Raw genomic sequence first — 27,174 nt, forward strand, 5'->3', positions numbered from 1 at the left:
CACTATTTTCAATAGTTAATTGTCTGTGAATATGGGAAACTGTCTGAGCCCTGGTCGTTAAAGTTCATTTCATTCCTCATAAACATGTTAGTATGTTTGTCAAGACTGTTGATACCAGTGCATGTAATGGTTATTTTCTCTGAGAGAGAAAAAGCTTTAGTATTAGTATGCAGTGCATACACAAAGAAAATTTTAAAAAGTACAAATAACTTATTGTAAGATCTGAAAGACCTGAAAGAATAGAAGTACCAAGGGCTAAGAGAAGAGCTCAAGAAGATGTGGAGGATGAAGGTAACAGTGGTCCCAGTGGTGATTGGAGCACTTGGTGCAGTGACTCCCAAGATAGGCGAGTGGCTCCAGCAGATCCCAGGAACAACATCCGAGATCTCTGTCCAGAAGAGCACAGACCTAGGAACAGCAGAGATACTGCGCAGGACTCTCAAGCTCCCAGGTCTGTGGTAGAGGACCTGAGCTTGAAGGATAAAGACCACCCACAGGAGTGACAGAGGAATTAATTATGTAGTTGTTGATGCATCTATTTTCAAATTAAAATTAAGTTTTCTTTTACAAAATATTGTAGAAATGCAAAGTTGCATTTAAGCTAAAAAAAAAAAAAAGACACATATCTAGTTCTATACAGTCCAATCGTTTCTGCAAAATTTCTATGTACTAAAAATCTCAGAATATTTCAGATCTCAGTGACCTCAACACTCAAGGTCAGGGGTCAGATTTCAAGATTTCAGAAAATCTTGTGAATGCTAAGATTTTGAAACTGATACCAAAGGTGTATATGCACACATATGTATTCGTACATATGTACACATTTTTAGGAGGCTGAAAGGTACCACTGGCTGCTGCAAGTAGTTTCTTTCTTTTTTTTCCTTTTTTTCACTGAAAAGTAGGACATGAGTGTTATAGTAAAATGCAAATAATGCAAATGGTATCTGGGACATAAACAATCATGTTATGCTCCTAACAGAGCTTCAGCTCTTTGCAAGTACACACAGCATGCTACCACAAAGCTAGCAAAGAACCAAGAACGATGAGCCATTATATTTAAACATCTGTTGGGAGGCACATTGAAATCTGTAGCATTATATAACAGGACAGATTTTGTTATGATTTAAATGTCTAGGATACACCTGAACATGTCACAGACAAAAGAATATAAATATTATTTTACCATTTTAGCACTTGAATTTAATTGTTATTACAGGAGACAGCAACAGCTCCCTCTGAGCTGTAGTCATAACAGGAAGCAAATGTAGGTCATAACTCAACGTAGAGAGATGGGGCTGGCGGTGGCAGTGCAGCAGCATCAATAATGCTGTTGTGGATCAGGATTATTTTAGTTAACTAAAATTAAAGTAAAGTGTAAAACAACAATTTAGTTAACTGATATAAAAAAGACAGTAAAATAAAGTAAAATATAATAAACATATACTGGAAATATCCTTAGCTTTAGCCTTTGCTTAGACTTGATTTATATGTTTAATACTGGGAAGTCTATTGTGTTTGTTACACTTGTACAATAATCAATATATAGTCAATAATAGAGGTTAAACAGCCAAGGTGAATTTGATCATTAGAAAATTTATATCTCTTTTTTCAGTAATAGCTGACCATGTTTATGTCTATCAGTGATACAAAGATGGATGTGGCCAGTGTCATGGCATCCATTGGTTTTGTGGGCTCTCATTTTGAACCCTTGAGCTTGTTATTTCAGTTCACCTTTATTATTTTCAAAACAGGACATCGCTGTATTTGGATAAAATCATTTTAATCTGCCAGTTAATATTCCCCCATGCTAGTTTTCCATAAGTCGCTGTGACATTAAACGTAATATGCAAGACTCAAAACAAAATGTACCTTCCTGACAAAGTTAACTTAACTTTTCAACCTCAGAGATTTCTGCTTGATGTGCCCATAGCCTGGAGGTAAATCTCTGCACAACTAAATGAAATCTCCCATTAAATCACTGGAAACCAAAGCATAAAGCTATTTTCTGCAGGCTGTAAGACTTTTACATGTTAATGAGATGTGTCCAGAATTTGAACATTTTGGAATCCGCAGACAGGAACCTCCTGAGGCTCCTGTTGGTTTCCCTTTGTTGATTTCTTGCACATCAGTAAATCCTCAAACTTACTTCAACAAACCGAGGCCGCTTTACTCTCTTTTACACGTTGACTGACGTCAGAACTGGTATTTTGAAGTTTTATAGCGAGCTGTGTGCACGCTAGAATTTCTCATCTGCACGTCAAACGCACGAGCCAACGTTCACTCGGGCTTGTTTGCTCTGTGGTTGTAGTAATTGACAGGGTGTGAAGTCGTTTAGTGGGTTCAGTTGCAGGTTTGATTTTTATGAGATGGTCTGTTTGCTGAAGCGACAAGCAGCCATTGTTACCCCACATTTCCAGTGATGTTACAGCCCAATTACCCTCCAATCACACGCATGGCCAGAACCAGTAACCGGGCAGTAAAATAGGCAGACACTTGGTCTCTAAGTCTCCAATGACCCACATATGTTTTCCTGCTATTATGAAGACTTTTGAGCGAGTGCACACACACACATACACACACGCACACACTCATGAGCATGTGAAGAGCGTATACAATTGCACTGAGATATTTGTTATAGTATGAAAACCTCTTTTAGCTGTATGTATTTTCTAACTTTAAGGTTGGGTTGAGCTAAAAAACAATGCTTTAGGTCTTAACAATATTAAAATAGAGTCAGTGTCTTGTACTGTGACATTTAGTGCTTCATCGCCAGTGTGCTCCATGGTGCTTGTTGCTGAGTATGAAATAGAGCATGTCTTGGTTTCAGTACAGTAAATGTTGCCGTCTAGATGAGTGATTAGATTTAAGGCATTGCTATTTATCCACATTTATGTCACTGGTCCCATTAGTCTAATCCTCCCACAACACTACAAAGTCAACCAAAGTCAAAGTATGTTCACTGCAGTCTGTGAATAAAGTTAAAGTAAAGCAGCCAGTCATGGATCACCTGATGTTAAAAACTTTTAATTGTGTTAAATAGCTTACAAGTTCATAGCATGCAGGATAGAAAGACATTTAAATAGTATTTAAATATACATTTAAATAAGACTCTTTCTGCCAGAGTCTAAAACCAGCACACTTTTTTAAACCACATAATAATGGGAAACTTCACAAAGCAAAGTATTATTAGCTGAAGAATCCTTACGGTTAAAAACATGCTTCAAGAACCCTTCAGGTTTAAAATGATTATGTGCTAGCTGGACTGCAACTACTGAACTACAGGCTTTTCTATTGTATAACTGATAAACCACATTTTGCATTTTGTTTCTTAATGCACTTTAACTGTGGAGTTTAGAGCATGTGCAGACTTCTGTCAAATTCAGGAGGAGCAGCTACAGCCCCCGGCAAAACTATGGTATCACGGCACAATAATAAATCAGAGATATGACACAGAACTATTTTATTCATTAGCTGAACATTCTGGCTTCATGAATCATACCTCAAACAAATTAATTTCAACTATTTTAATACATGACATTTCTGTTCAAGATCATGTGGAGGGGAAAAAAATGGAATCACTGTTGAGGAAATCATCTCAATTTAGTACCTCCTCAGGCTTTTATGACGCCCCAAAAGGTTTGAGGCATGGAGCTCACTAATGAAAAGCAATACTCTCCATCTGGTTAATTCCAACTTTTTCAAATAACAGCTGAGCTCAGTTTTTCACCATAAATTTTCAGTCAGATTGAAATCTTAACCCTTTTTTTGTGTCCATAGCACTGAGGTAATGGGCCTTTTCTGATTAAATGACTCTATTATCATCACCAAACCGGCTTTCTGATTAGAAGGGTACGAAAATCTGAGTGTACACTTCTGCATTTACTGCTGAAGTAATGATTGCCATCTTCCCCGGGCCTTTTATTTGATAAAGTTTGCTTGTTTTCATCAAGCAGTCATCTTCATATATGTGTCATTGGAACAGCATCAGGGTATCTTTTCCTTGCCTAGTTGGCTGACTTTGTGATTTATCACTGGAGTCACTTACATCCAATCATCTATAGTCCCAAGATTGAGAGAGAGAGAGAGCGAGATAGCCTTTCATTCTCTTTTTAGCTCACTGTAACCTTGTTTCTGTATGGATGTTAGTGCTGGTTTTCCTTTTGGTTTTCTGTATGTAGATCCCATTTAATTTTTATAATTCTGTCACAAACATTACGGCCCATTTGTTAACATTTTTGAACATTTTCCATTTTCAGGGCGTACTGCTCTGATTTTCTATCCTGACACTTTGACATCTCCTGTCTACCTGCAAGTTTTCCTCCTAGAACTTTCCCATTTCGGTTGTACTTACTCCAAGTTATAGACACGGTTGACTGGGAACAAACATCTTTAGCTACACTTAGTGTTGGATTCTTCTGGCAATGAGTTTGATTTAACTGACAGCTCTCTTGTTGGGGGCTTGCCTCCTTTCAATCAGCCAGGTGCAACAGCTTCTCTTCCACTACTTGATTTTGAAAAAACCAAATACATTAATTACAATTATTTAATGTGCTTGAGGTATCTTTCATGTTCCACTATTAAACAAAAACAGTTTTGTGACACAGTTTGTTTATTTGCTACAAGGTAAAGGAGTTGAATGAAGATCCTCCACATGCAATGATGCTATAATTTTTTGCCAGAGGGTGTAAACACTGAAACAAGCCTCCTGCCTCAGAAAGGTTCATTTTGACAGATTGTTTCTGCTTAAACACAGGTGTAATTAATAGCATTAGTTATAGCCCATTTCAATTTATATATGTCATGGTGCTATACATAGAATGGGATGAAAAGTTTTGCACTTACATCTATTTGCATGTCAGAATGAAGACTGTGAAAAAGGTGTCTTAAAACACAAGTATCATGATGTTAACTGGTGAATCCCCATCAAATGAAAATGAAATGATCTCGAGAGCATGGGATAGCTATAGAAAGTGAACATCATAAGAACATCATCCTAAGAAGATAAAAATAGAAAATATCACATGCAATAACAAAACACACTTTGTGCAAATCTGAAAAGCACTGAATGGATTTACATTGTTTATGAACCATGCACAAATAACTGCATTTAGTCAGTCACGGCACATTTGTCTGTAAATATGGAGTCCACACTTGTTAAATTTCAATATATAAGTTAAGTAACAGCAAGTTTTAGCATTTATTTTTGGCAATTTCCTCTTCCTGACAGTTACTGTTAGATGGAAATTTGCATGTTTGTACAATTTTACTATGTTTACAATCACGATTACAAATCAACTACACCTTAAAAACATTTTAAAATGTCGCAGTGGTAGTAATTCATGCCTTACTTAGATAAGCAGAAGCTCAAACAAAAGACACCACGGCAAGAAAAGGAAAAAAGTTCACACTAAAATAGGAAGCTTTGAGAAAAAAAACCCTCTTCCATCCTAACAGTGCAGTAGAAGAAGAGTTTATAGAGAAAACACAAGTAATAGGTGTCATTTAATAGGCTTTCTCATACTCTCAAACTAAGAAAATAAACTTCGATGGATTAAAAATGATCATTTGCTGCAAAACTGGGGTTGGAGTTCGGGGGGATCACATTTTAGAAATATTATACAATGATGTATTAAAAAAATAATATTATGGGTTAGGATCTTTAGGAATTCCAAATACAGCCTTCATAAGATGCTTATAGTACCTCTTTAATTAACAACACCCTGACTCTTTTTTCTGCTTTTGTCACTTCTGTCATTTCCTTTCTGTTTTGAAAAGCCATCGACACAGACCACAGAGCTTCCCATTTAACTGTAAATACTGGAAGGACTATAAGAATAAGTACATTGTTGTCGTTATACGTATAGCACACGCTCCCTGTGTTTGTGAAGAATTGCCTTTTGCTAAGCGTACTTGATTACCTGGTCTTTTTATACAGTTCTTTACCAGTCCAAAAACAGTGTTTATGTTGAAGAGATCACTGGCCTTGAGGAATATAACTGGTGTCTCTAGATAATAGTCTGAATAAATATGAGGCTGGTGTTAACAGAGAAGTTATCCCAACACTCATGTCTCACCCAAGTTCAACAAACAGATTTTGTCTTGTTATGAGGGATTTTTACATTTTGTTCATGAATATTTTATCAGAATCAGAATCGCAATACTTTGATAATCCTAACAGAAATTATGTTTTTTACCCAAATATATAATGCTTATATTTCACCTTATTCGGTATTTGTAGTTTTTCAGACAACACTCAATGGTTAGAAACCAAAAGCAAAGCGAAGCCTTAGGAGGACCTGGGGCAGATGGAGATTGAGATCTCGTCATTACTGCTACACCAACACAGGGAGGATAAACGTGAGTGTGAAATTCACTTATTTCCAGACTATGTTTGTTCAGTGTCAATCCCTTCTGTCTTGAGATATGTGCTCTGTTCCATGATGTCAACCATATTTTCTCTTTTCCACCCTCGATTTTAGAAAAGAATTTTTTCTCAGCATTCATAAGTCATATTTTAACGACAAAGCTACTCTTAAAACTAGTGTTTACACTGCAGAAAACTAGAGGAGCCAGCCAATACACTTGACCCCTTTCTATCGTTCCCTCCATTATCAGCGGAGAGCTTCAGCACACAGAGAAACTGTGGGAAAATTAGCTTAAGTGTGAGGCAGGATCCCCCACAGAGAGGTCAAGTTACGTAATTTTGACTTGAATAGCTCCTTTTAACCAGCACTTGAAAAGAAAAAAAGAAGCTATTTAAAGATGTTTATGAGATTGTCACACAGACAAATTGAAAGCATAATGCTGAGTCATTTTGTACAGACACAATAAATGCATAAATTAAGAGGTTATTAAAATAATTGTTATTTGTATGGCAAAATAAATCAGGGTCCTCATTCAGACACGATGCTGACATGTGCCAGTGACTTTAGCTTGATGGAAAGGACTAAAAAGGAGCTTTAGTGAGAGCACTTAGTGCACAGAGACGTATAAAGTTCACAGAGCTAAATATCAGAGACAAGTATCATGCAGGTTCTTTCTAAGAGGTGTTATGGCATGTAACCAAAATCATGAAAAATAAACCACCATTTTGTTTAATGGAAAGTTCAACCCAGTGGAATAAACATAAAGCCATGTGCCTTTAATCTGCTGAACCATCAACAGTCGTCTTATGGTAGCTTCTGGTTTGAGCTTATGCATTTAGCCGTTTGAGTGAGACTTCCATTAATGTAAGACTTGGCACAAATGGAGCCAGACAGACCAAGATCAGATACAGCAATTGCCTAAACATGTTTACAAGTTGCACTTTCCTTCTGCAAATATACTGCAAAGTCATTTATGAGCTGAAGTCACACATGAATATGTAATAACAAGCAAGGTAAGAGACACAGGTCATTAAATGTAAAACAAGAAGGAAATGAATCCAGTGAACTGCATCGTATGAAATTCTTGCAAAAAAAAAAAAGTAAGTGTGTGTGTGTGTGTGTGTGTGTGTGTGTGTGTGTGTGTGTGTGTGTGTGTGTGTATCCTGGTGGGGACCAAAATCTGATATTTATTATACTGGTGGGGACTTTCTGCACCGTGGGGACCAAAATCCAGGTCCCCTTGGGGTTGAAAGCAATTTTCACACTCAAAATGTGGTTTTAGTGTCAGGGTTACAATTAGGTTATGGTTAGGTTTAGGGTAAGGATCAGGGTTAGGCATTCCTTTTTGATGGTTAGGGTTAGGGTAAGGGGCTAGGGAAAGCATTATGTCAATGGGATGTCCCCACGAGGATAGCAAACCAGACATGAGTGTGTGTGTGCTCTTTGCAAAAGAAAATTAACAATTACATACAAGTAATCACAAACCACCATTGAAGAGTCAATGAGGCTGAAAAGCAGGAAACCAGCTGTAACTAAAATCACCCTGCAGGTACGTGTATGTCACTTAAATCAGAGAATGAGAAGTTTTGCAGGTTTTCTCAGTGAAGACAGAAGTTGATTAAATCAAAACATTTCCTGCCATTTCAGTGACACTAGAAATACGAAAGAACAAAGGTGGGGAAGGCAGACAACTCCTCAGTGACTGGGATTTTAAAAAGCATCCTCAGAGTGTAGTTGAAAAATTGTCTCTGATCTCTTTTTTTAAACTACAGTCAACATCAGGATTAGCAACAACCTGTTTAGTTCAGTTGGAGTCTCTTTTTGTGCCATCCCTCCAGACAGGTGAACACTTCGGTCTATTTTCGGGTGACAGCCAGAAACACACGAGTTATGCACTAACCTCATAATACCCCAAACTTCCCATACACTTTCACATGCAGTTTTTCAGCTCAAGTTGTGCTTCCATCCAACATGACTGTCATTTTTTCAGATTCTTTATACACTAATTTTCTTTACACACTAAAATTCATTTTGTTAAAATGAGCAAAAGAGACACGCTGCTTTGATCTACCATGGTTTTACAAAAAACTATTAGGCTGGTCTTTATGCCTATCTATTTATCTTGTCCTGAACTAACATTTGTCTTTTTTCCCACTTTCATTTTTGCTCTCATATTCCACTCCTCGCCTTCTTTTTGTCACTCCTCCCACGCCCTTAGATCCCGCGGCGTCCTGTTGCGCTCACCAGAGCTCTTGCTACGAGCCTTCCTGGCGCTCTCCTGTGCTTGGCGGTACTTCTCTATCATGCTTTTGTGTTTCCTCCTCAGCTTGTCATTGCACCACATCCTCTCGCAGTACTCCTCCACGTGCAGCAGATTCGACGGCCCGATGAGCTGCATGATATCCTTGAACCATATGCGCGACTGGCCGATTTGGCTTGATGAACCGCCCCTGCTGTACGCGCTGCAAGGCATCCAGGCTCTGAAAGTCCCTGTAGACCGGTCTTTGATTGAGTCAGAGTTTCCTGTGTGTCCACGCGACATGAGCTCATCCACGGTCTCCCCTTGGAGGACTTCGAGGGTGATGCGGGCCAAAGTCTGCGTGAAGCTGTGCTCTCGAGAGCGGCAGATGTAGACGCCTTCATCTTGGTGGAAAAGGTTACGAAACAGGAGACCCTGATCCGTGGACATCACACGATCATCTAGCTTCACCTAAGTGTGGCAGATAGAAAATATGTGTCTGATATTTGATACAACAACATATTAATGACCTCACTAAGTCAATTCAACCATCACTGCTTTTCACTTGAAGTTTGCTTCAATTTGTCAAGTCATAATGATGCAACGTGATGGAAATAACTTTTCACAGATTTGGTTAAATCTCCACTGACTAATGCAAAGAGCTACATGTGCTAATCAAAAAAGCATGAAAAAGTTAACTGGCACTTTATATATAACTGCAATCAGACCCTTAACCTAACATTTATCTTTTTAATTTATTGCTATATATAGAGAGATTTGTTGGTTGGTTGGTTAATTCTTGATTTCTGTTTAAAGTTTTAGGATTTCTGTCCCTAAAGGAGTTCTGACCAGGATTTGACCTTAAATAGCACATGTTTCTCAGCGCAAATACCACAGAGGCATTGTTCTTTAAAGAACTAAACACTGAAGACTGCCCAACAATGTGTAAACACAGTACAAAGAAATCGGGACAAGAAAGCTTTCAGTCTTCACTTCACATTATGAGAAAAGAGAAAGGGAGAACTGTTTGTATTGTTTTCTCAACTTGGTTTGCAACATCAAAAATATATCATGGGATCAGTCACTGTTTTTATTTTTTATTTTTCTTCCGTTTTCTTTCCTCACATTCTCTAATCTTTCCATACTGCCACCCAAAGTCTCTCTGCCAACCCTATTCATTTCTATATTTTCCTCCATCTACCTCCCAACTCCCCCGTCAGATCCTATCTTTCAACCATCCTTTGATGCCAACAAAAACATGGCAGCCTTGTCAGATAGAGTGGCAGCCAGATGTTTATTTGCAGGGAAATGGAGAAGGGTGGTAATGCTTTAATACTTGCATGGCTGACCACGACACTCAGTTTAGCTTGGAGGAGCATGACCTCAAACAGTTGAATGATTACTGTGGGTTTGGGCATACAGAGCAACATAATTTTCTGACTTAAAAAGAAAAGAAAAAAAGACTGTATTTAAGTCTCAGTGACCAGCAGACAGTGAGTGACACTTTCAGTGGCATATGGTCAAGTTTTGCAGAGAATTCACAGTTTATGGAAGAGAGAGAGAATGATTGGGCATTTTGCTTTGAAATGCAGCTGCTTAATTTCAACCACATGTCAAATGGTTGTCAACTGTATCAACCACGTGCCAAACTCACACTCAAGTCTAACTTTTAAAGGCAATTACTCAGAACATTCTTTGCCAGAAGTTTTATACCACCCCTTGACTGTTTGCCAAAACCTTCCCACCTTCATCCTATTTTGGATGCAGTGACATCGACAGGCCTTTTATTGTGTTGATTCTAACCTGAATGTTGTTCACTGGGAATCTTACCTCTTCCTTGTGGTCATCACGTTGGACCAGCCAGGTGACAGTTGCTTGTGGGGAGCGAGGAACACACTCTAGGAAGGTGCTGTTGTTCTCAGTACCAAAGACCACTCTGTCTTCTGTTACATCAAGGTCTTCTTTTTTTAAAACAGAGAGTGACAAATAGTTTATTAAAGAATGAAATCTATCCAACCATCCATCCGTCCATCCATCCAACATCTTCAGTCTGTCCTGGGTCTAATCATCTCAGCTGGTTTCTTTTGTGGCAGGGGACAGTGACTCTACATTCATTCCCTCCTGAATGACTGAGCTCTTCACCATTATCTGACAATGTGAGCCCAGACCTTTGAAGGGAAGTACCACTACCTATATCCGGGTTACATTCTCCACAAGGACACCTTCTACTGTACAGCATTAACAGAATGAATATAAAAATAAATATAAAGACCTGAATATTAGGTGTGTAGTCACAGACAATATAGTGAATAAAATAAAACTCTGACTGACTTAGTCAAGAGTTTGTCATGTGACTACACATAAACAATGAAGAGATGGAATCTGAAGACGTCTGCCCCTTGAGTACTTATGTAAACAACCTCACACTTGGGCACAAAGAAACTTTGGTTCACCAGGTGGGTGTTAGGGAGGCATCTTTCATCTGTGCACTCCCTTACATTGTGTGCCCTTAGGTAAGAAAACACACTCTTTCTATCCCAATTCTCAATGATGTAATTCCTTTTTCTTGTCTGTCTTCACATTTTCTCACCCTGATCTCCAGTATCAACTCAGCCATTTTCTGCCAAGAACTCAGTATGTTAGCTGATATTTCTACTTCACAAATCCCAAAGCTTACACTATGAGAACTAGTTTTAAATGAATCCTAGGTTGTTTTCTGCATGCACTAACATATTGTAAAACCTTTGTCTCATATACTTGGCAAATATGTCTCAGTCACATGAGTAAAAATAGGACAGCTTACCCTGAGATAGTATAGTATTTTTGTAGTCAGAGACCAACTGCAAATAGTTGAGATGACCACTTTAATTTACAAGCTGATTGTACAGGTTACCTGGTGGGACCTGTCTTCAAACAATCACAGTCCAGCTTAGACTGGCTGGACTCTTAAATAACTGCAGTCCAATTTATAAACACAGACAGATTGCCAGCAAGTTGCAACCAGTGTGAGTCTGTCTGCACTGGGATGCAGACTGACTCACCTGACTCCACTCATTTGTTTTGCAGTAGGCGACTCGATTCAGCTAGTTGTTATCTGGTTATATTCTTATAAAGTTAAAAGCAAAGTTTCCAATTTTCCATTTGAAAACAGATAAAATGTTTGTTTCACATCTGTCAGCTCCTGGTTGGACTCTGCATGTGACTAGTTAATGTTGATTTCTATGCAGGGTAACAAGATTTAATCAGAGTACATGTAACTGACAATTTAACCATTTCAACTAATGCAAACAGCTTGATGACTGACTCTGATAGCTTTTCATTTTATTGCTACACCAAAGTTCCTTTGAAGATGGCAACTGACTGGTCACTGACATGGTAAAGCAACCATTTCAAAGGCAATGAGATCAAATTCATTGGACCAAGAATCATTTTGGTTGAGCTGCGGTCTTCAATCACTGTTTTAATGATCTCCTACTGTAATCGCTATGGTTGTCATCCTGTGGAAGAAGTCTCACAAACATAATCTGACCCAGACAGGCACAGCCACGTTCATTTATTCTTTCAAACTAAAAGAAGCCGGCCTTTGATTTCTAAAGAGATGTGCAGTATACAGGAGACTGACATCTCACTGGTGTCCTTCCTGTCTACTCCTAAATCTCTTAAAATCAGTGAAAAGAGGTCATGCATTTTTCAGCTGATTGCCACTTTGATGTGGAATGATCAGCAACTTCAATGTTTTTCTGGGTTGTCCTACAAAAGTCTGAAATATTGCCATACCTTACACTTCGTTAAGACGCGGTTGTAGCTAACATAGTTTAAAAACCACTCCGTCTCAGGTTTCAGCTCTCCCATGATGGATTGGTTAACCACTAGTCCATGATGTCATGTGGGTTCCTTTTTTAATCATGACAGCTAGCCCTACTAGAATATGAAAATATCAATTTAGTAAGCTTTTGTTTATCCAGTGATTGTAATGCACACTAGATGACAAAAACAAAGACTACTTGATTCAGTGAAGCCCAGTCAATGAAGGGGTATGTGACAGATGATTCAATTGTTTGACTTTCAGAGAAAAGCCTTACAGTGGTTACTTCAAGAAGTCACTGTGGCCAGTCCCACATAATCAACAAAGAAGAAACAAAGAAAGGGGCAGAGTTACAGCCAAGCTTACCACTGAGATTCTGATCCACACACTGCAGTGCAGGGTTTCCATGTCTGATGTCCTGTCTGCGGTAGCGTCGTTTGCTGTTGGGAATGAATCGCGTACAGGACGATCCATCCCATGCACAGTAAGGGTCTCTGGCAAGACAGCATTCAGCACAGGCTTTCCCGTAAGTTTCACAGCGATGGAGCTTCACCTGCGCCACACCTAGTGGAGAGCTTGCATACAAGGCTTGCTGTTTGAAATTATGAGGAGAAAAAAGGAAGTAAGGCATCATGTAGACAACACTGCATGTCAACTGACAGAAGCAGGCACTGAAAGTAGCAGCTACAGTTGGATTAACTCACCCTTTTCACAGATATATCCAGTGACGTAATTGGAGTTGGTACCTGCAATGTTGAAAATAATTAACTTCTGTTGTTGCACTTAGAGGCTTAAAGAAGGGTTGAAATAGAAGAGCAGAATCATAGATTTTACAATTTATGAACCAGCTTTTTGCACAATTCTTGCATACTATCATCTGCAAATAAATCTTAAAAGATAAAGTAAACGAGATGCTGACAAGATGGCGCGGCCACGTCCAGACGCCTTCCTGACCGCTCCGCTCCGACTATCCACTTTTCTTGTTTTTTACTTATTTTTTGCTCTGGTTTACATCCCAAAATCCTCTAGTCTTATAGTATACGACAGCGGATCACTTGTAAACATCGGTGCCAAGGTTGCACATCTAATCTTGGACACTTTTAAACCTGACCCTTCCTGGCCGCCAGAGATTCTACGCGGCGCGGAGAACAACAAAGGACGGGCCGCTCATCCGAGGCGCAGAACAAAGAAGCGCCGGGGAAAACACGCTGGTATTAGGAACAGACTGAGACAGCAGGCGCATCGCGCACCACTGCCCAGTATCCTACTGGCCAATGTACAATCCATGGAGAACAAGCTCGATGACCTAAGAGCAAGGGTCACCTTCCAACGTGACATGAGGGACTGCAACATTCTGTGCTTCACGGAGACATGGCTGACCCCCACCGTGCCGAACCAGGCCGTAACTCCGTCGGATTCATTCTTTGTGCTCCGCGCGGACAGAACGGCAGAGTCGAACAAAACCAAAGGTGGAGGAGTATGTTTCATGGTAAACAGAAAGTGGTGTGATGCCAGGAGCATTTCTACTCTCTCCAGCGGCTGCTCGCCACATCTGGAGTTCCTGAGCATTAAGTGCCGCCCTTTCTATCTGCCCCGTGAGTTCACCTCAGTCATCGCCACGGCGGTCTACATCCCACCCCAAGCGGACACAGGTATGGCTTTGTCCGAATTACATGATGTGCTGAGCTCGCTTCAAAACAAGGACCCGGGCGCAGCCCTCATTGTAGCAGGAGACTTTAACAAAGCGAACCTCAGACAAGTCATGCCAAACTTTTACCAGCATGTCTCGTGTCCAACGAGAGGGGATCGGAGTTTGGATCACTGCTACACGCCATACAAGCAGGGCTACAAAGCTGTCTCACACCCGGCTTTTGGGAAGTCTGACCACAACGCCATCTTCCTCATTCCCCAGTATAAACAAAGCATACGGAGGGAAGACGTGACCACGAAGGAAGTAAAACGGTGGACTGCCCAATCAGAAGCTACGCTACAGGACGCACTCAACGACGTAGACTGGGACATGTTCAGAGCATGCGCAGTCGACATCAACGAGTTTACGGAAGTAGCAGTATGCTTCGTCAATATGCTAGCGGAGGAGATTATCCCCACTGCGAGAGTCACCACATTCCCAAACCAGAAACCGTGGATGGACAGATCGATCCGCACTGCAGTAAACGCCAGGACCGCCTCCTACAACGCGGGTCTCGCCACTGGCGATATGAGCGCCTACAAAGCGGCCTCATACGGCGTGCGGCGCGCGCCAAACGCAGGTACCGGGAACGTGTGGAGTCCCGCTTCCACCAGGGCGACACACGGAGTATGTGGCACGGACTACGCACCATTACGGACTACAAAGCCAGGGACACTGCGCCGATCAACGCCGATTCTGCATTCACCAACGAGCTGAATCGGTTCTACGCCCGTTTCGAGGTTAGCCAGGCGGCTAATGCTATCTACCGCCTGACTACCGAGGACAGTGACGTCATCAGCGAGAGACCGGTGACCAGCATCGCGGAGCATGACGTCCGAGCGGCACTGAGGAGAGTGAACACAAGGAAAGCGGCGGGGCCAGACGGCATCACCGGCCGTCTGCTGCGCTGCTGTGCTGACCAGCTAGCAGGTGTGTTCACTTACATCTTCAACGAGTCCCTGGCGAAGTCTGTGGTCCCCACATGCTTCAAAAGATCCACCATCATCCCTGTGCCCAAGAACAGCAAACCCTCATCCCTGAACGATTACCGGCCAGTTGCACTGACCTCGGTAGTAATGAAGGTGTTTGAGAGGCTGCTGAAGAACATCATCTCCTCCTCCATCCCAGACACCACAGATCCGCTGCAGTTCGCCTACAGATCCAACAGATCCACAGAGGATGCCATCGCCCACGTCCTACACACCACTCTCAGCCACGTGGACAAGAAACAGGGTAACTATGTGCGAATGCTGTTTGTTGATTACAGTTCAGCGTTTAACACAATAGTGCCCTGCAGACTGTTCACAAAGCTGAGGGATCTGGGACTTAACAGCCGTCTGTGTGCATGGGTGTTGGACTTCCTCACTGGCAGAACTCAGGTGGTGAGGGTGGGCAGGTGCTTCTCCAACAGCATCACCATCAACACAGGAGCACCTCAGGGATGTGTCCTCTCGCCACTGCTCTACTCCCTCTACACTTCAGACTGTGTGGCCACCCATGGCTCCAACACCATTGTGAAGTTTGCTGACGACACAGTGGTGTTGGGTGCCATCTCCAACAACGATGAGGCGGCCTACATGGATGAAGTGAAGAATCTGGCATTGTGGTGCCAGGACAACCACCTCCAGCTGAACGTCAGCAAGACCAAGGAGCTGGTGGTGGACTTCAGAAGGGGTCAGCACAGAGACTACAAGCCCATTATCATCAATGGAGCTCCAGTGGAGAGGGTGCAGTCCTTCAAGTATCTTGGTGTCCACATCTCCTCAGACCTGACATGGGCTGCCCACATTCAGGTCCAGACCAAAAAGGCTAGGCAGCACCTGTATCACCTACGACAACTGAGGAAGTTCAGGGTCTCTCCAAAGATCCTCAGGATTTTCTATACAGGCGCTGTGGAGAGCATCCTCACACAGAACATGACATCGTGGTTCGGGAACAGCTGTGTGAAGGACCAAAAAGGTCTCCAGAGAGTGATCCGTACAGCAGAACGCTGCTGCAGGATTGCTCTCCCCCCACTTCAGGACACCTACACCAGGAGATGCCGGACTAGAGCAGTGCAGATACTGAAGGACCCGTCCCATCCTGGCAACAAACTGTTCCAACTTCTGCAAGCTGGTAGAAGGTTCCGCATCTTCCGGGCAAGGACAGAGAGACTCAAGAGGAGCTTCTATCCCCAAGCCATCCGTGCCCTAAACACACACACCCGCCCTCTCACATCATCTATAATTGACTGAGTCAGGACTCTTCCAGACACTAAACCAAGGCACAATGTACATTTCAATTCCTTTAATTTTAAATATGTTTATATTGTCTATCCTGTAAAATAGTCAGATATCTATTCATATTAATGTACAGAATTCACCTGCTTGCTGCTACTACTGCACATTCACCCAGTGTATATACTATGTGTGTGTATATATATATATATATATATATATATATATATATATATATAATGTTCTTCCTCTACACCCCCCCCCCCCCCCCCCCCAATTTTTGCACATGTCGAGGAGCGTGTCAGGCTACATTTCACTGTGTGTTATACTTGTATAACTATGCATGTGACAAATAATAAAGAACCTTGAACCCTTGAACCTTGAACCTTGATGATAACACGTTTCTGGAATATGGATGAATCCTACAGTACATTATCACAGAGTGTATATTTAACCGACTCAATGGAATAAGCCTTACTTTAAAGACTTGTAGCTCCTCTAGTGTGACTTCCTCTGTCTCTAGACTGTTTCCATTGTTTAGTGCAATGACCTTCAACACTGTGCCAATATCTGAAAGAGAAGCAGAAAAATTAAAGGGCTACAGAACAGACATAGTGTTGTCTGCTCCAATAATTCAGTGACTGTGCTTGGATGGCTATAATGGACCTGGATGCCTAAAAGTTATGGAATAAAAATGCACCTACCTGTGCCAATAAACATAACATCATACTGCCCATCCTCCGCCTCAACACGATCCACCACTATTTGTTTCAGCTTATAAGGAATGTTGGCCTTTACAAGCACAGGGCGACGAAGGGCTGGATACACCGGCCGCCACATCAACGGGTGGCTGCGGGCAAACTGCAGGACTGAATCGGGGAAGTCCTTTGTGCTGCCAAACTCCCTGCCAGGTTGGTTGATGATTTTACTCGGGCACTGGAGAGATATGAGGCAAATAAGAAAGACATAGAGAAACAAAGGAAAAGAGAGAAAAACTAATGACGATAGCTGAAATTCAGTCCATAGAGAAAATTGTTGTTTGGCTAACTGATGGCACATTTGCAGTGAAGAAAGTGGAAGGAGACATGGACAGGCAAACAGAATCACGACAGAAGGAAGAAATTTAAATTCTCGCCTTTTCCACGATGACTCTAAATTCCCAGCATTTTCTTGCATACAGGGGGTGTGCTTTCGGTAACAACTGTGGGCTAATTATTGTGTAGAAAACTTCTCAGAAAGCCCTCATTAAGAGTTTTATTGTGCCTGAAAACTTTGGATGAAAGTTCAGAACCACTGTTGCAGCTTTATGTGCGTAGTAGCAGTTTTTTTGCCAAAAAACAAAGAAAAAAATCTAGTCATTTGTGTCAGTGTAACAGTGAGAAAATTAATGTGCTAGGAGATTCTGTAAAAAATTAATAGTGCTGAAAACAGTCCAAATGAAAGCATTTATATGACCTATATGGTCTCTGGGTTTGTTTATTTGATTTAGATCTGCAGCTCTCCATGAAGCAGCTTAAGGTTTTGTGACACACACTGACAGTTTCATTAATCTTCATTGCAACTCTTTTACATTAGATTTATGGGTGAGAAAATGCCAGTCATCAAATACTTGACCCCTCCATCTCTGCTGGTGGTCAAAACCACTGAAAAGCAACGGCTTTTTCTGCGCTTCCAAAGCTGATTTACCTTCTTCAGTCTGTCAGTTCGTTTAGTTTTCTCTTAAGCTTTGATGGCGTTCCTGTCACAGTTAAAGGATGACGCAACCTGCTGTGGCTCTTATTAAGTTCAAGTACTTCAACAATAAGCAAGTACGGCTTGACCTCTTCTTTACAGAGGTCTTTACTTTCAAGATAAAGAAAAGAGGTTCACAAGACTGCAGTCTGGATTTAATATACAAATGGTCACCAAAGACAACAAAAGAGTACTTACTGGCTCGTTTCAATAGTGTTACTTTATTGAAGTGCAAGTGCTGCAACCAGTTTTTTCATCAGTTCAGATTGCTCAATTCAGTTGAGTTTTCATTTCTGGTTGAGTTGAGTTTCATTTGTTTCAGGGTAATTGGAGGTATTATGACACAAACATGTGTAGAGATACCAGTATCCTCAATGCTTTTTACGTCACAGAATAAAGACTATAGACTATCAGATTCTCTGATTATTTGAAGTTTGGCTTCTCTATGCTGACGACAAGTTTGACATTTAAAGAACAAAAAAGGTTGCAGTAGTAACGGTTTTGCCAAAAAATCTTAAACTGAGGTTGAGAAATGGAGAGAAATTAAATAGAGATTAATGAACTTAAACGTAACAGATTCATGAGAGTCCAGTTTCGTATTTGATCACATTATAATGGAAGGTATGGTATTGTTATATTGTATTGCGTGTAATTGTCTTTCCAGACTGCACTTCCATATGGAGGGAATTTAATTACTACTGCTTATCACAACAGTAACTGATCCACACAATAGCTCTGGAATGGCATAGATCCAGTTTCAGAGGGGGGATTTGAGCTGTGCAGGGAGGTTACCCTCAAATATGCACAAACTATCGATGCATAATTTTTCTGAGTATGCTTTCCAAATCACACTGGTTATAATTTATTCCAGAAGATGTGGAATGTATAAGCTAAACCCTTCAAAGAGAATAATAATAACTCACTAACTTCAAATGTTTATCATACAGTTTTAAATATGAATGCATGACATTGTTGTAAATTGTTCTAGCATACCTTCCAAGCACAATTTCAAATATGGAGCAAAATCAACTGGTGGTATTTGTGTACAGTAAAATTGACCTCACACGTAACCCTGAACATGGTTTCTGAACAGAAATAAGTGTACTTAAAATGCATCTGTTTTCGACCTGCTCAGCTTACACGTTGAACATTAAATGCTTGTGCAGCAGAGGAAACTTCACTAATGTGTCTCCATTCATCTGTTTGCACTTCAAGTAAAACCTAAACTGAAAAAGTTCCCAAGTTAATATTCGACCTATCTAAACTTTGCTGCTGCAGCTGAACTGCCTTATGTCTCCATTTAAAGCCCAACAATAAATAATGAGAAGGAAATGATGTATGTTTGACAGGCACCTATTAATTTATACTATTACTGTATATGTTCACGTGTCAAGCATATGTTTTGTAAGTTTAAATCCTAATGAATCACCTGCATTTTCACCCCTTTTTGACCTCGAAGGTAAAAGAAAAACAAAAACAATACTTCATACTAGATAGGTTGGTGTGGGCAGATATGGGCTGATTTAAAGCATTACAAATATAACTTTAATGCCAAAAAGTATGGTTCATCCCATCTGACTTCACTGTTCTGTAAAGATTAAGAATTAAGATCAAGTTCAAGATCAAATCTGAGGCTTTCGTGATGAAAATTTCAGTAAAGATGGCAAAAAAAAAAAAAAACAATTTCAGAAAACATAAGGTTAATAAATCTATCAAATTCCATATCTGTGCCTTGGTAGGATTACCTCTACAGCTTTAGCAAAACTGTAATAAAAAAGATCCCCCCGTCATTTGGTCTGCTGGAAACAATTCTGGTGAAGTTTAAACACAGGAACATCTCAATCCAAGATAAATATCTTGAGCAGATAAATCAACTAAATCTGAAATTAACTTCCATTTTCCATTCTTTTATGTTTTGACAGGTGACTTAAGAGACGATGATGGGTAGGACGAGGCTTAAATCTGTTTCAATGAAAAATCCATGGAAATAAAAAGGACTTTAATGTTCTGTCGGTGCAAGTGAAAAAGAACAATGTAGGTTATTGTAACTGAGTTTAAGAGGAGAGGGTAACAATTTTAACTGCAGCCAAATATCAAGCCAGAAAAAAAAAGCAACCTCACTCTTCCCACCATCTGTGCCTCCTCCGGTCTGCCCTGAGCCATCACCATTTTCTTTCTCCTTCTCTATTTCCTTTTTCCTTCTCTTACTCGCAGATTAAGGCCAAGACATTCCTGTTAATCAAAGAGCCAGTGCGGAGAAACCACAGAGGTGTCTGCTCTGTTCTCACATAATTCATTTTCCTCCTGCCTCCATACTCTCCCATTCGCTATGGTAATGATGCTGCCTACACATGTGTTTGTGTGTATAACAACACTGAGTTACAGCGATGTGGCTGGGAGAACTTGACAGAGCTCTGCTGAGTGTCAGGATGTTAACCAGAAGAAGGGTCTGCACTGCGTACAGTCATCACAGCTGCACCGCCGTATACAGTAGTTTAGTTTACTGACACGGAAACTTTCTACACCCCATTCTTAATGTTGTGATAGCTCCTCTTTCCCCTCGGATTCAGTACACACAGGAGCCGAGCAACTGTTATTACATATATACACACCATTGCAGTCCTTTTTCTTTTTTTTTTGCTAAATAAGTAATGAAAGAAAAAATTAAAGTGTCAAACCACAATCAGATATGTTTCAGCTACTGTACGGGAGGTAAATTGCAAATGTTATGAGTAAGCTTCAGTTAAGTCAGTTAACCAACAGTCAAGTTTTACTATTACTAGTAAAGTTTATATATATATATGTATACATATACATATATATACATATACATATACATATATATACATATATATATACATATATTAGAGATGGACCGATCCGATATTACGTATCGGTATCGGTCCGATACTGACCTAAATTACTGGATCGGATATCGGAGAAAAATAAAAAATGTAATCCGATCCATTAAATATCACGAAAGCACCTCACAAAACTTGCAACACGCCGTAACTCACCTCAGAACGTATGCATCACGTGATAGAGCGGCTGTGGCATGCAGGACCTGTCAGTGGTCTGGATAGCATGTGGAGCTTCGCTAGCAACCTGGCATTTCATCTCCGACAAAATTATCCCCGAGAGAAGTAAAGCAAGTGTGTAAGTCCATCTCTGAATGTTTGTAAAGCATTCCCACGTTAAGCTTAACAAGCGACTGCCTCTCGCTCTCCGGCTGCTACTTCAATCGTGAAACTGCTTAAATCAGCTGATCGGCTTTTCTGTCGTGAGTCCGTGACTCTTGTTTGTTTTTGGCCCACTTTGCACCAGAAAGAGCAAACCAGCGGCTGAACAACAGCAGCACGTTTAAGCTTGATAAGCTGTTGTTAGAATTTATTTAATATTAATTTCTACACCAGGATCTTTTTCTACGTAGCTGACGGCTGGTAACTGTGCAGGGGCGGATCTAGCAAAGTTTAGCCAGGGGGGCCGATAGGGCATTAACTGGGAAAAGGGGGCACAAAGACATACTTTTCTTTCTTATTCTCATTTAAAATGTCTAGCTTTTAATAAATAATTATCTGACACCCAAAGTTTTAATTTGATGTAAAATGAATAGAAGTCAATTACTGTACATAGTGACTATTAAGTCTAATATATATACCCTAGTAAGCTATAGTACTTTTTACTTTGGGAAGGTACCATCTGTGCAGTCTGCAATTTTGTTGAAGAAAGATGTTGAATCTATTTAATATTTCTTGAAAAATAATTGATTTCTGTGCATTTTTTTTCACACTGCATCAAATTAAGGTTGATTACGTCGATTAAGCATCATGAGGTGGCACGTGAGGGGTGGTTCCCTATTTTTTATTTATTTAATTTTGTTGTTGCTGGGAGTTGGAACCCTATTAGTTAGGTTGCTTAATATTTACGCTAAGTACTCTTTAAAATACCAGAATAGGGAGGATGGTGTAGGTCTAAGTTTATTAGATTGATCAGTATTGCTGAACTATGAAATTTTTTTTTGTATACAGGTATAACAGAATAGCTTTAGTGTAGTTGTTGTTTTAAACTTGAGTATGAACTTGCAGACTTGCAAAATGCAGCAAGATATTTTAAAAAACAGTTTTGTTGATTAAAAAACACTATATCGGATTCATATCGGTATCGGCAGATATCCAAATTTATGATATCGGTATCGGTATCGGACATAAAAAAGTGGTATCGTGCCATCTCTAACATATATATATATATATATATATATATATATATATATATATATATATATATATATATACATATACATATATATATATATATATATATATATATATATATATATATATATAAGCCATGAATGGATGTACGTTAATCCATTCATGGCTTCATCCAATTCTCACAAGAAGTCAGCAACAGGGGAAATTTTAAGGTTTGATCTCAGAGTTGAAGGTGTATCACGACTGAAGTGTTATTGGGGCAGTTTGAACTGTTGCTGGCAGAGATGGGATGTCATCTGAGGAGGCAGAGGAGTCATTGACTCATTTGACCCAAACTAATTGACCTGGATGGGGTAAAATACTATGATTTTAATATTTGTATATTTAATAGCTTGCTGCCAAATGCAGTGGTCTGAGTTGTCTGATCTGTTTATTTGGATATGAAAAATCAGAAAAATCTTTCTTGGTTCGCAAATTCGGCCATTGAAATTATGCACTCAGTGTGAATAACAACATTAAGAATGGGTGATTCTAAAAAAAAAACCAAAATGAAGACCTAAGCACACCTGACAATAACAATTAAGTGAGGTGTCTGCATTCAGAAAGTCTTTGCAGTTGGTTTGCCAACACTAGTTATGCAGATTATAGAGACAGATTCTGAATTTCATTAGAAGTTATGAGTGTTTGCTCATAATGTTGGCATCAATAACATGTATTATGTTTTTGGGAAGCACAGCAGGGTCACTGGGATGGTTAATGCTGGGCAGCAACAATGCTCAAGTAACTTTAAAGTTAAAAATGTCCCGTATTCAGTAAATGAAAATAAAATGAACAATAAAAGGTGAATCAAATGGACCATTACGGCAAGGCTGGGATGGTCAATTTGGTAAAGTAAATCCGGTGGGCATCTTTCTTTGCCTTTAGACAACAATTCTGATGGCAAAAGAGCCAAACGGGACAGGCAAAAAAAAAAAAAAAAAAAAAAAAAAAAAAGTTAAAAATGATACATTTGGATTGCAATCACTCACCACGCCTGGTCTTGGATAAGGAACCCTGCCTTCATAAGCACCCCATTGGTAGTCAGGACCTTCTTTATGTGCAAAAGGTCCGTTGAAAACTTCTCTGATATCAGTCATGCGGTAAACACACACAGCAAAGCCCTGGAATACATTACTGTAAAGAAGAGAATGTAAAATGTACAGTGTTGGGATATAACATATCCAAAAATCATGTTACTGAGTCGTACAGATGTTGAGTGCACATTATTTTTAAAGCTGAGCTCTATGCGTGTTTACCTGATGGTGCTAAAAATTGCATAGACATCTGGGTTCCTTTCATCCTTGGTCCTCATCAGGAAAACATCCTCTGTTTTATCAAAAGACAGTGTCAGTGTGTGCGTGGGAGTATAAATATGTGCAGATATGATACACTGTAACCAAGTGCAGGATCATATGAAAATTCTTATGTGTGCGTGTGTGCTTTAATGTGTCTCACCAAGTTGGTTGAAGTGAGTATCGATTCCATGAGGTCCTGGTACAGAACAGACAAGTCTGGCTTTGATAAAGGTGCTCCACTTATTGACCAGCACTCTTTGACCGCCGATATCATTCTGGCTCAAGATACAGAAAATCAATCTATAAAGCACAGCTGCGTATTTATTTCCAAACACAAATCATTCATTGTTTTGGCTCTTTACACCACCTCACTGGATGTGAAGTGAAAGATGATGAAAGTGCTGAGTTTCAGCTTCAGCGTCGAATAAGGATTTTCAAGCAAGAGATCTACTCATAGTTCTTCAGTTTATGTGTATGTGTGAATGCGTATAATGGTGATCAGCTTTGGTAAAAAGCTTTTTGGCAAAAATCAGTATAGGAGTGTGGATGACATTTGTCTTGGAAAGAATTGGAGGCCTGACAAGGAAATACTACTTGTATGAGGAAGAAAAAAATAAAGATGGAAAAAGGTGAACACAAGGAGAAAGAAAGTTAGATGGTGAAAGTTTAAGTGGGTTTTTGCCTGAGTGGTTTATCCAAACTTTACTGACACAGTCTATCAAAATCAATGGAAACCCCAGCAGCTGTGTGTGTGTTTTTGTGCTTGTGTGTATTTGTGTGTAATATTTTATGCATGCCTGTATTTGCGTGTGCTGTTACAGTACAGACATGGGTTTATAAGGCAAATCATTGCGTGAAAGAATGTTACGGAGCGTGTAGGGCAGATGGAGATCATTGTTGGGAAATCTGACAGCTGTGTGCATTTTGGAAGGAGAAACATTTCATATACTTCTAAATTTCACGATCAACCTTGGGGAAAGTAAATATTTGATCGCCCCAAAAGAAATTTGTCTTTTCCACAAGGTAGTTTATGACTGACATAATAGGAGGATAAACCCATAAAACCATTACCTTCTGTCCTGGAAAATTAATTCTGCAGACATCTGTATGTGGCCATACACTCAGAAAGTCCCTTGAGTCAAACTTTTTGCTGTACAGTATCTAGCTCAGTGTTTCTGTAGCTTATCAATGACTCAAAATATGAGACCTTTCGTGACTCATCTGGTGCTCCTTTGCAATCTCATCTTCAAGTGAAATATCCCTACAGATGTCTCATTCCGGGGACAGGATATTTGAATGGCCTCGAGGAAGTGCATGTCTAGCTCACCTGAACATCTGGCTTCTCTCATCCACAGCTATCAACAAACCATCTTTCAGTGTTTCAGCATATGTAAGTATCAGTTTTTGTGGATCTCCTGAGTTAATGAAACTTTGTTTCTCTGTCTTTCTGTGGCATTATGATGTGACATGCATGATGCTATATGTATTTTATCAATGCTCAATCCTCTAATAATGCAGTTTCTTGTGTAGTTGTAGATATCTTAAAATATCATCAACAAAGCACTTTATATTTTAAGGTAAAGGCCGTACAATAATAACCAATAGAAAACCCCAACATTTAAATGTCCCCGCTATGAGCAAGCACTTGATGACAGTGGGAAGGAAAAACTCCCTGTTAGCAGGAAGAAACCTCCAGCAAAGCCAGGCTGAAGGTGTGGCGGCCATCTGCCACAACCGGTTAAGGGTGAGGGGAGGAAGATAGGGCAAAAACCCACCGTGGAAGAGAGACAGAGATTAATAATAAACACACACATAGTGAAAAGCCTGGGTCTGTGCACAACGAGCTCAATTGATGTGGCTTTTACAATTTAAATTCTAAACCTTAAAGGAAAGATTTACATCAAATATAAAAAGCATTATGGAGCATCTTACCGCACACACTCGTCCAACTCGTGTGTGTATGGCCCCCTCTGTTTCTCCAGCCTCTGTGGCCTTCTCAGTGAAGAAGAAATACACCTTATCATTGTCTCTGTCATCATTATCCGGGATGAGGTGGGCTGCAATGAACTTGGGATCTGCAAGGTTGAAGATGGAAAAGAGTCGCATGTGGGAGTATGAGTAAATCACTTTGATCTTTATTTCAGCATCTTTATAGTAAAATTTTGCATATTTCTAACAGACTTGCTGTTGTTTGTTTGTACTTCTTGTTGACTTAACATTGTCTTGTATTGTAGAAACGCTCGGGAAAGAGTGAAACATTACCATGAAGGAGTTTCTGGTCAGTCTCTGTCCTCATTGTGGAGCGACCACCCATACTTCTGAATATCACAGAGTCTCTTCCCAGGAAATCTGCTGTCAGTCCTGTATACAGCTCCCCACCTACAGAGAGACAGGAAATGTTTAAAAGAAGGGGGAAAAAGATGATGAGAAGAGGAGAGTTTACAGAAAATGGTTGCAAGAATGTAAAAAGAGGGTAATTAGTAAATAAAAAAGGAAAGGCAGCCAAAAATAATGGGTGAGTTTGAGGTTTAGTTAAATGAAGAACATAGATGCAGGACAGGAAAGAAGAAAATGAACAAACCCAACACAGAACACACAGGGAGTGTAATTTGAAACTTAAGCATCCTCCACTGAGACCATCAGTAGTGGACCAACTTTAACTTTCAGCCACTCTGAAAATTCTTGCAAATGGAGATAAATAACAAAATCCCTCTTCCAGCACATTTTTCACAATATATTTTGGGAAATCCTCAGCTGTTGGAGGTTATCGGTCACAAGACAAGACAGCGACCCCAAATGCCTATAAAACAACCCACTGCAACTATCACATAATGAAGAATTATAAGAGTGAGTTTTTCATAGTGAAGCTGGGTTGTTTTCAAAAACACAACTGTTTTTAATTTTTCCCAGCTGGTGTAGAAACTCAATCTGGTGACAGACTGTTCTCATGTGACCTTGTGGAAAGTGAAAATTAATTCTTCTTATTTTATTTGGCCATGATAATGGTATTAGAAATGCACAGATACTTCTTTACCGTACAGCGAGACACCCATGCAGTCAAACCTATGTGGTAAGACATAATTAAACGTGCAAATATAAACGCACGGACAACATAATGCTTGCTGACAGGTCGTGGGGAATTGAGGTTTGCGCATGTTGGGAAAAGATCCTAAAACTGAGGAGGAGAGATCATTGAGTTGATAACTGATGAAGAGGATTTTCATCAGGTTTTTATTGTTTCATTCTCAGCGTCTCTGTTTCTCTTTATCTTTCTCATCCAGGGCTGCAGAGTGTCGGTCGAAGCTCTGTATGTGTATTTGTTGTTTCTTTCTTTCAGTATTTGGTTATGGCTTTAGGGACACAAAAGAAGAAGCTTTAAGGCGAAGAAGAAAACATGCATAACAAAACCTTGTGGTTTTGACCACTAATGATCACTGAGGCCAGCAGACAAACTGAAAGTCAAATTCAGTCCCGTAACAAGAGTCTGAATTCAGTCTGTCATCAAACACATCCTTGCTGACCCAGAGTGGAGCTGGAGATTTGCTGACTGCATTTTTTAGATTTTACCATTCAAATTGATGAT

General features: G+C 40.0%; 1 protein-coding gene across 2 annotated transcripts in view; it reads right to left on the bottom strand.

Annotated features, from left to right (window-relative positions):
* Nucleotides 1–7,708: 7,708 nt before the first annotated feature.
* The window catches only part of sema3bl (sema domain, immunoglobulin domain (Ig), short basic domain, secreted, (semaphorin) 3bl), a 62,395-nt gene continuing 42,929 nt past the window's right edge, over nucleotides 7,709–27,174 (bottom strand). The window contains exons 6-16 of one of the 2 annotated variants that reach the window (XM_026153636.1): nucleotides 25,854–25,970; nucleotides 25,524–25,666; nucleotides 23,752–23,866; nucleotides 23,553–23,622; nucleotides 23,286–23,430; nucleotides 17,020–17,251; nucleotides 16,794–16,885; nucleotides 13,114–13,155; nucleotides 12,776–13,001; nucleotides 10,435–10,562; nucleotides 7,709–9,075 (exon numbers count right to left, since the gene is read on the bottom strand). In XM_026153636.1, the coding sequence (XP_026009421.1) occupies nucleotides 8,563–9,075; nucleotides 10,435–10,562; nucleotides 12,776–13,001; nucleotides 13,114–13,155; nucleotides 16,794–16,885; nucleotides 17,020–17,251; nucleotides 23,286–23,430; nucleotides 23,553–23,622; nucleotides 23,752–23,866; nucleotides 25,524–25,666; nucleotides 25,854–25,970 (1,823 nt within the window). In that variant the 3' untranslated portion in view covers nucleotides 7,709–8,562. Of the gene's footprint in view, nucleotides 9,076–10,434; nucleotides 10,566–12,775; nucleotides 13,002–13,113; nucleotides 13,156–16,793; nucleotides 16,886–17,019; nucleotides 17,252–23,285; nucleotides 23,431–23,552; nucleotides 23,623–23,751; nucleotides 23,867–25,523; nucleotides 25,667–25,853; nucleotides 25,971–27,174 lie in introns of both variants that reach the window. The other variant, XM_026153635.1, reaches the window with a different exon arrangement.

This window comes from Astatotilapia calliptera, chromosome 20 (assembly GCF_900246225.1).
Source record: "Astatotilapia calliptera chromosome 20, fAstCal1.2, whole genome shotgun sequence".
NCBI classification, from domain to species: Eukaryota; Metazoa; Chordata; class Actinopteri; order Cichliformes; family Cichlidae; genus Astatotilapia; species Astatotilapia calliptera.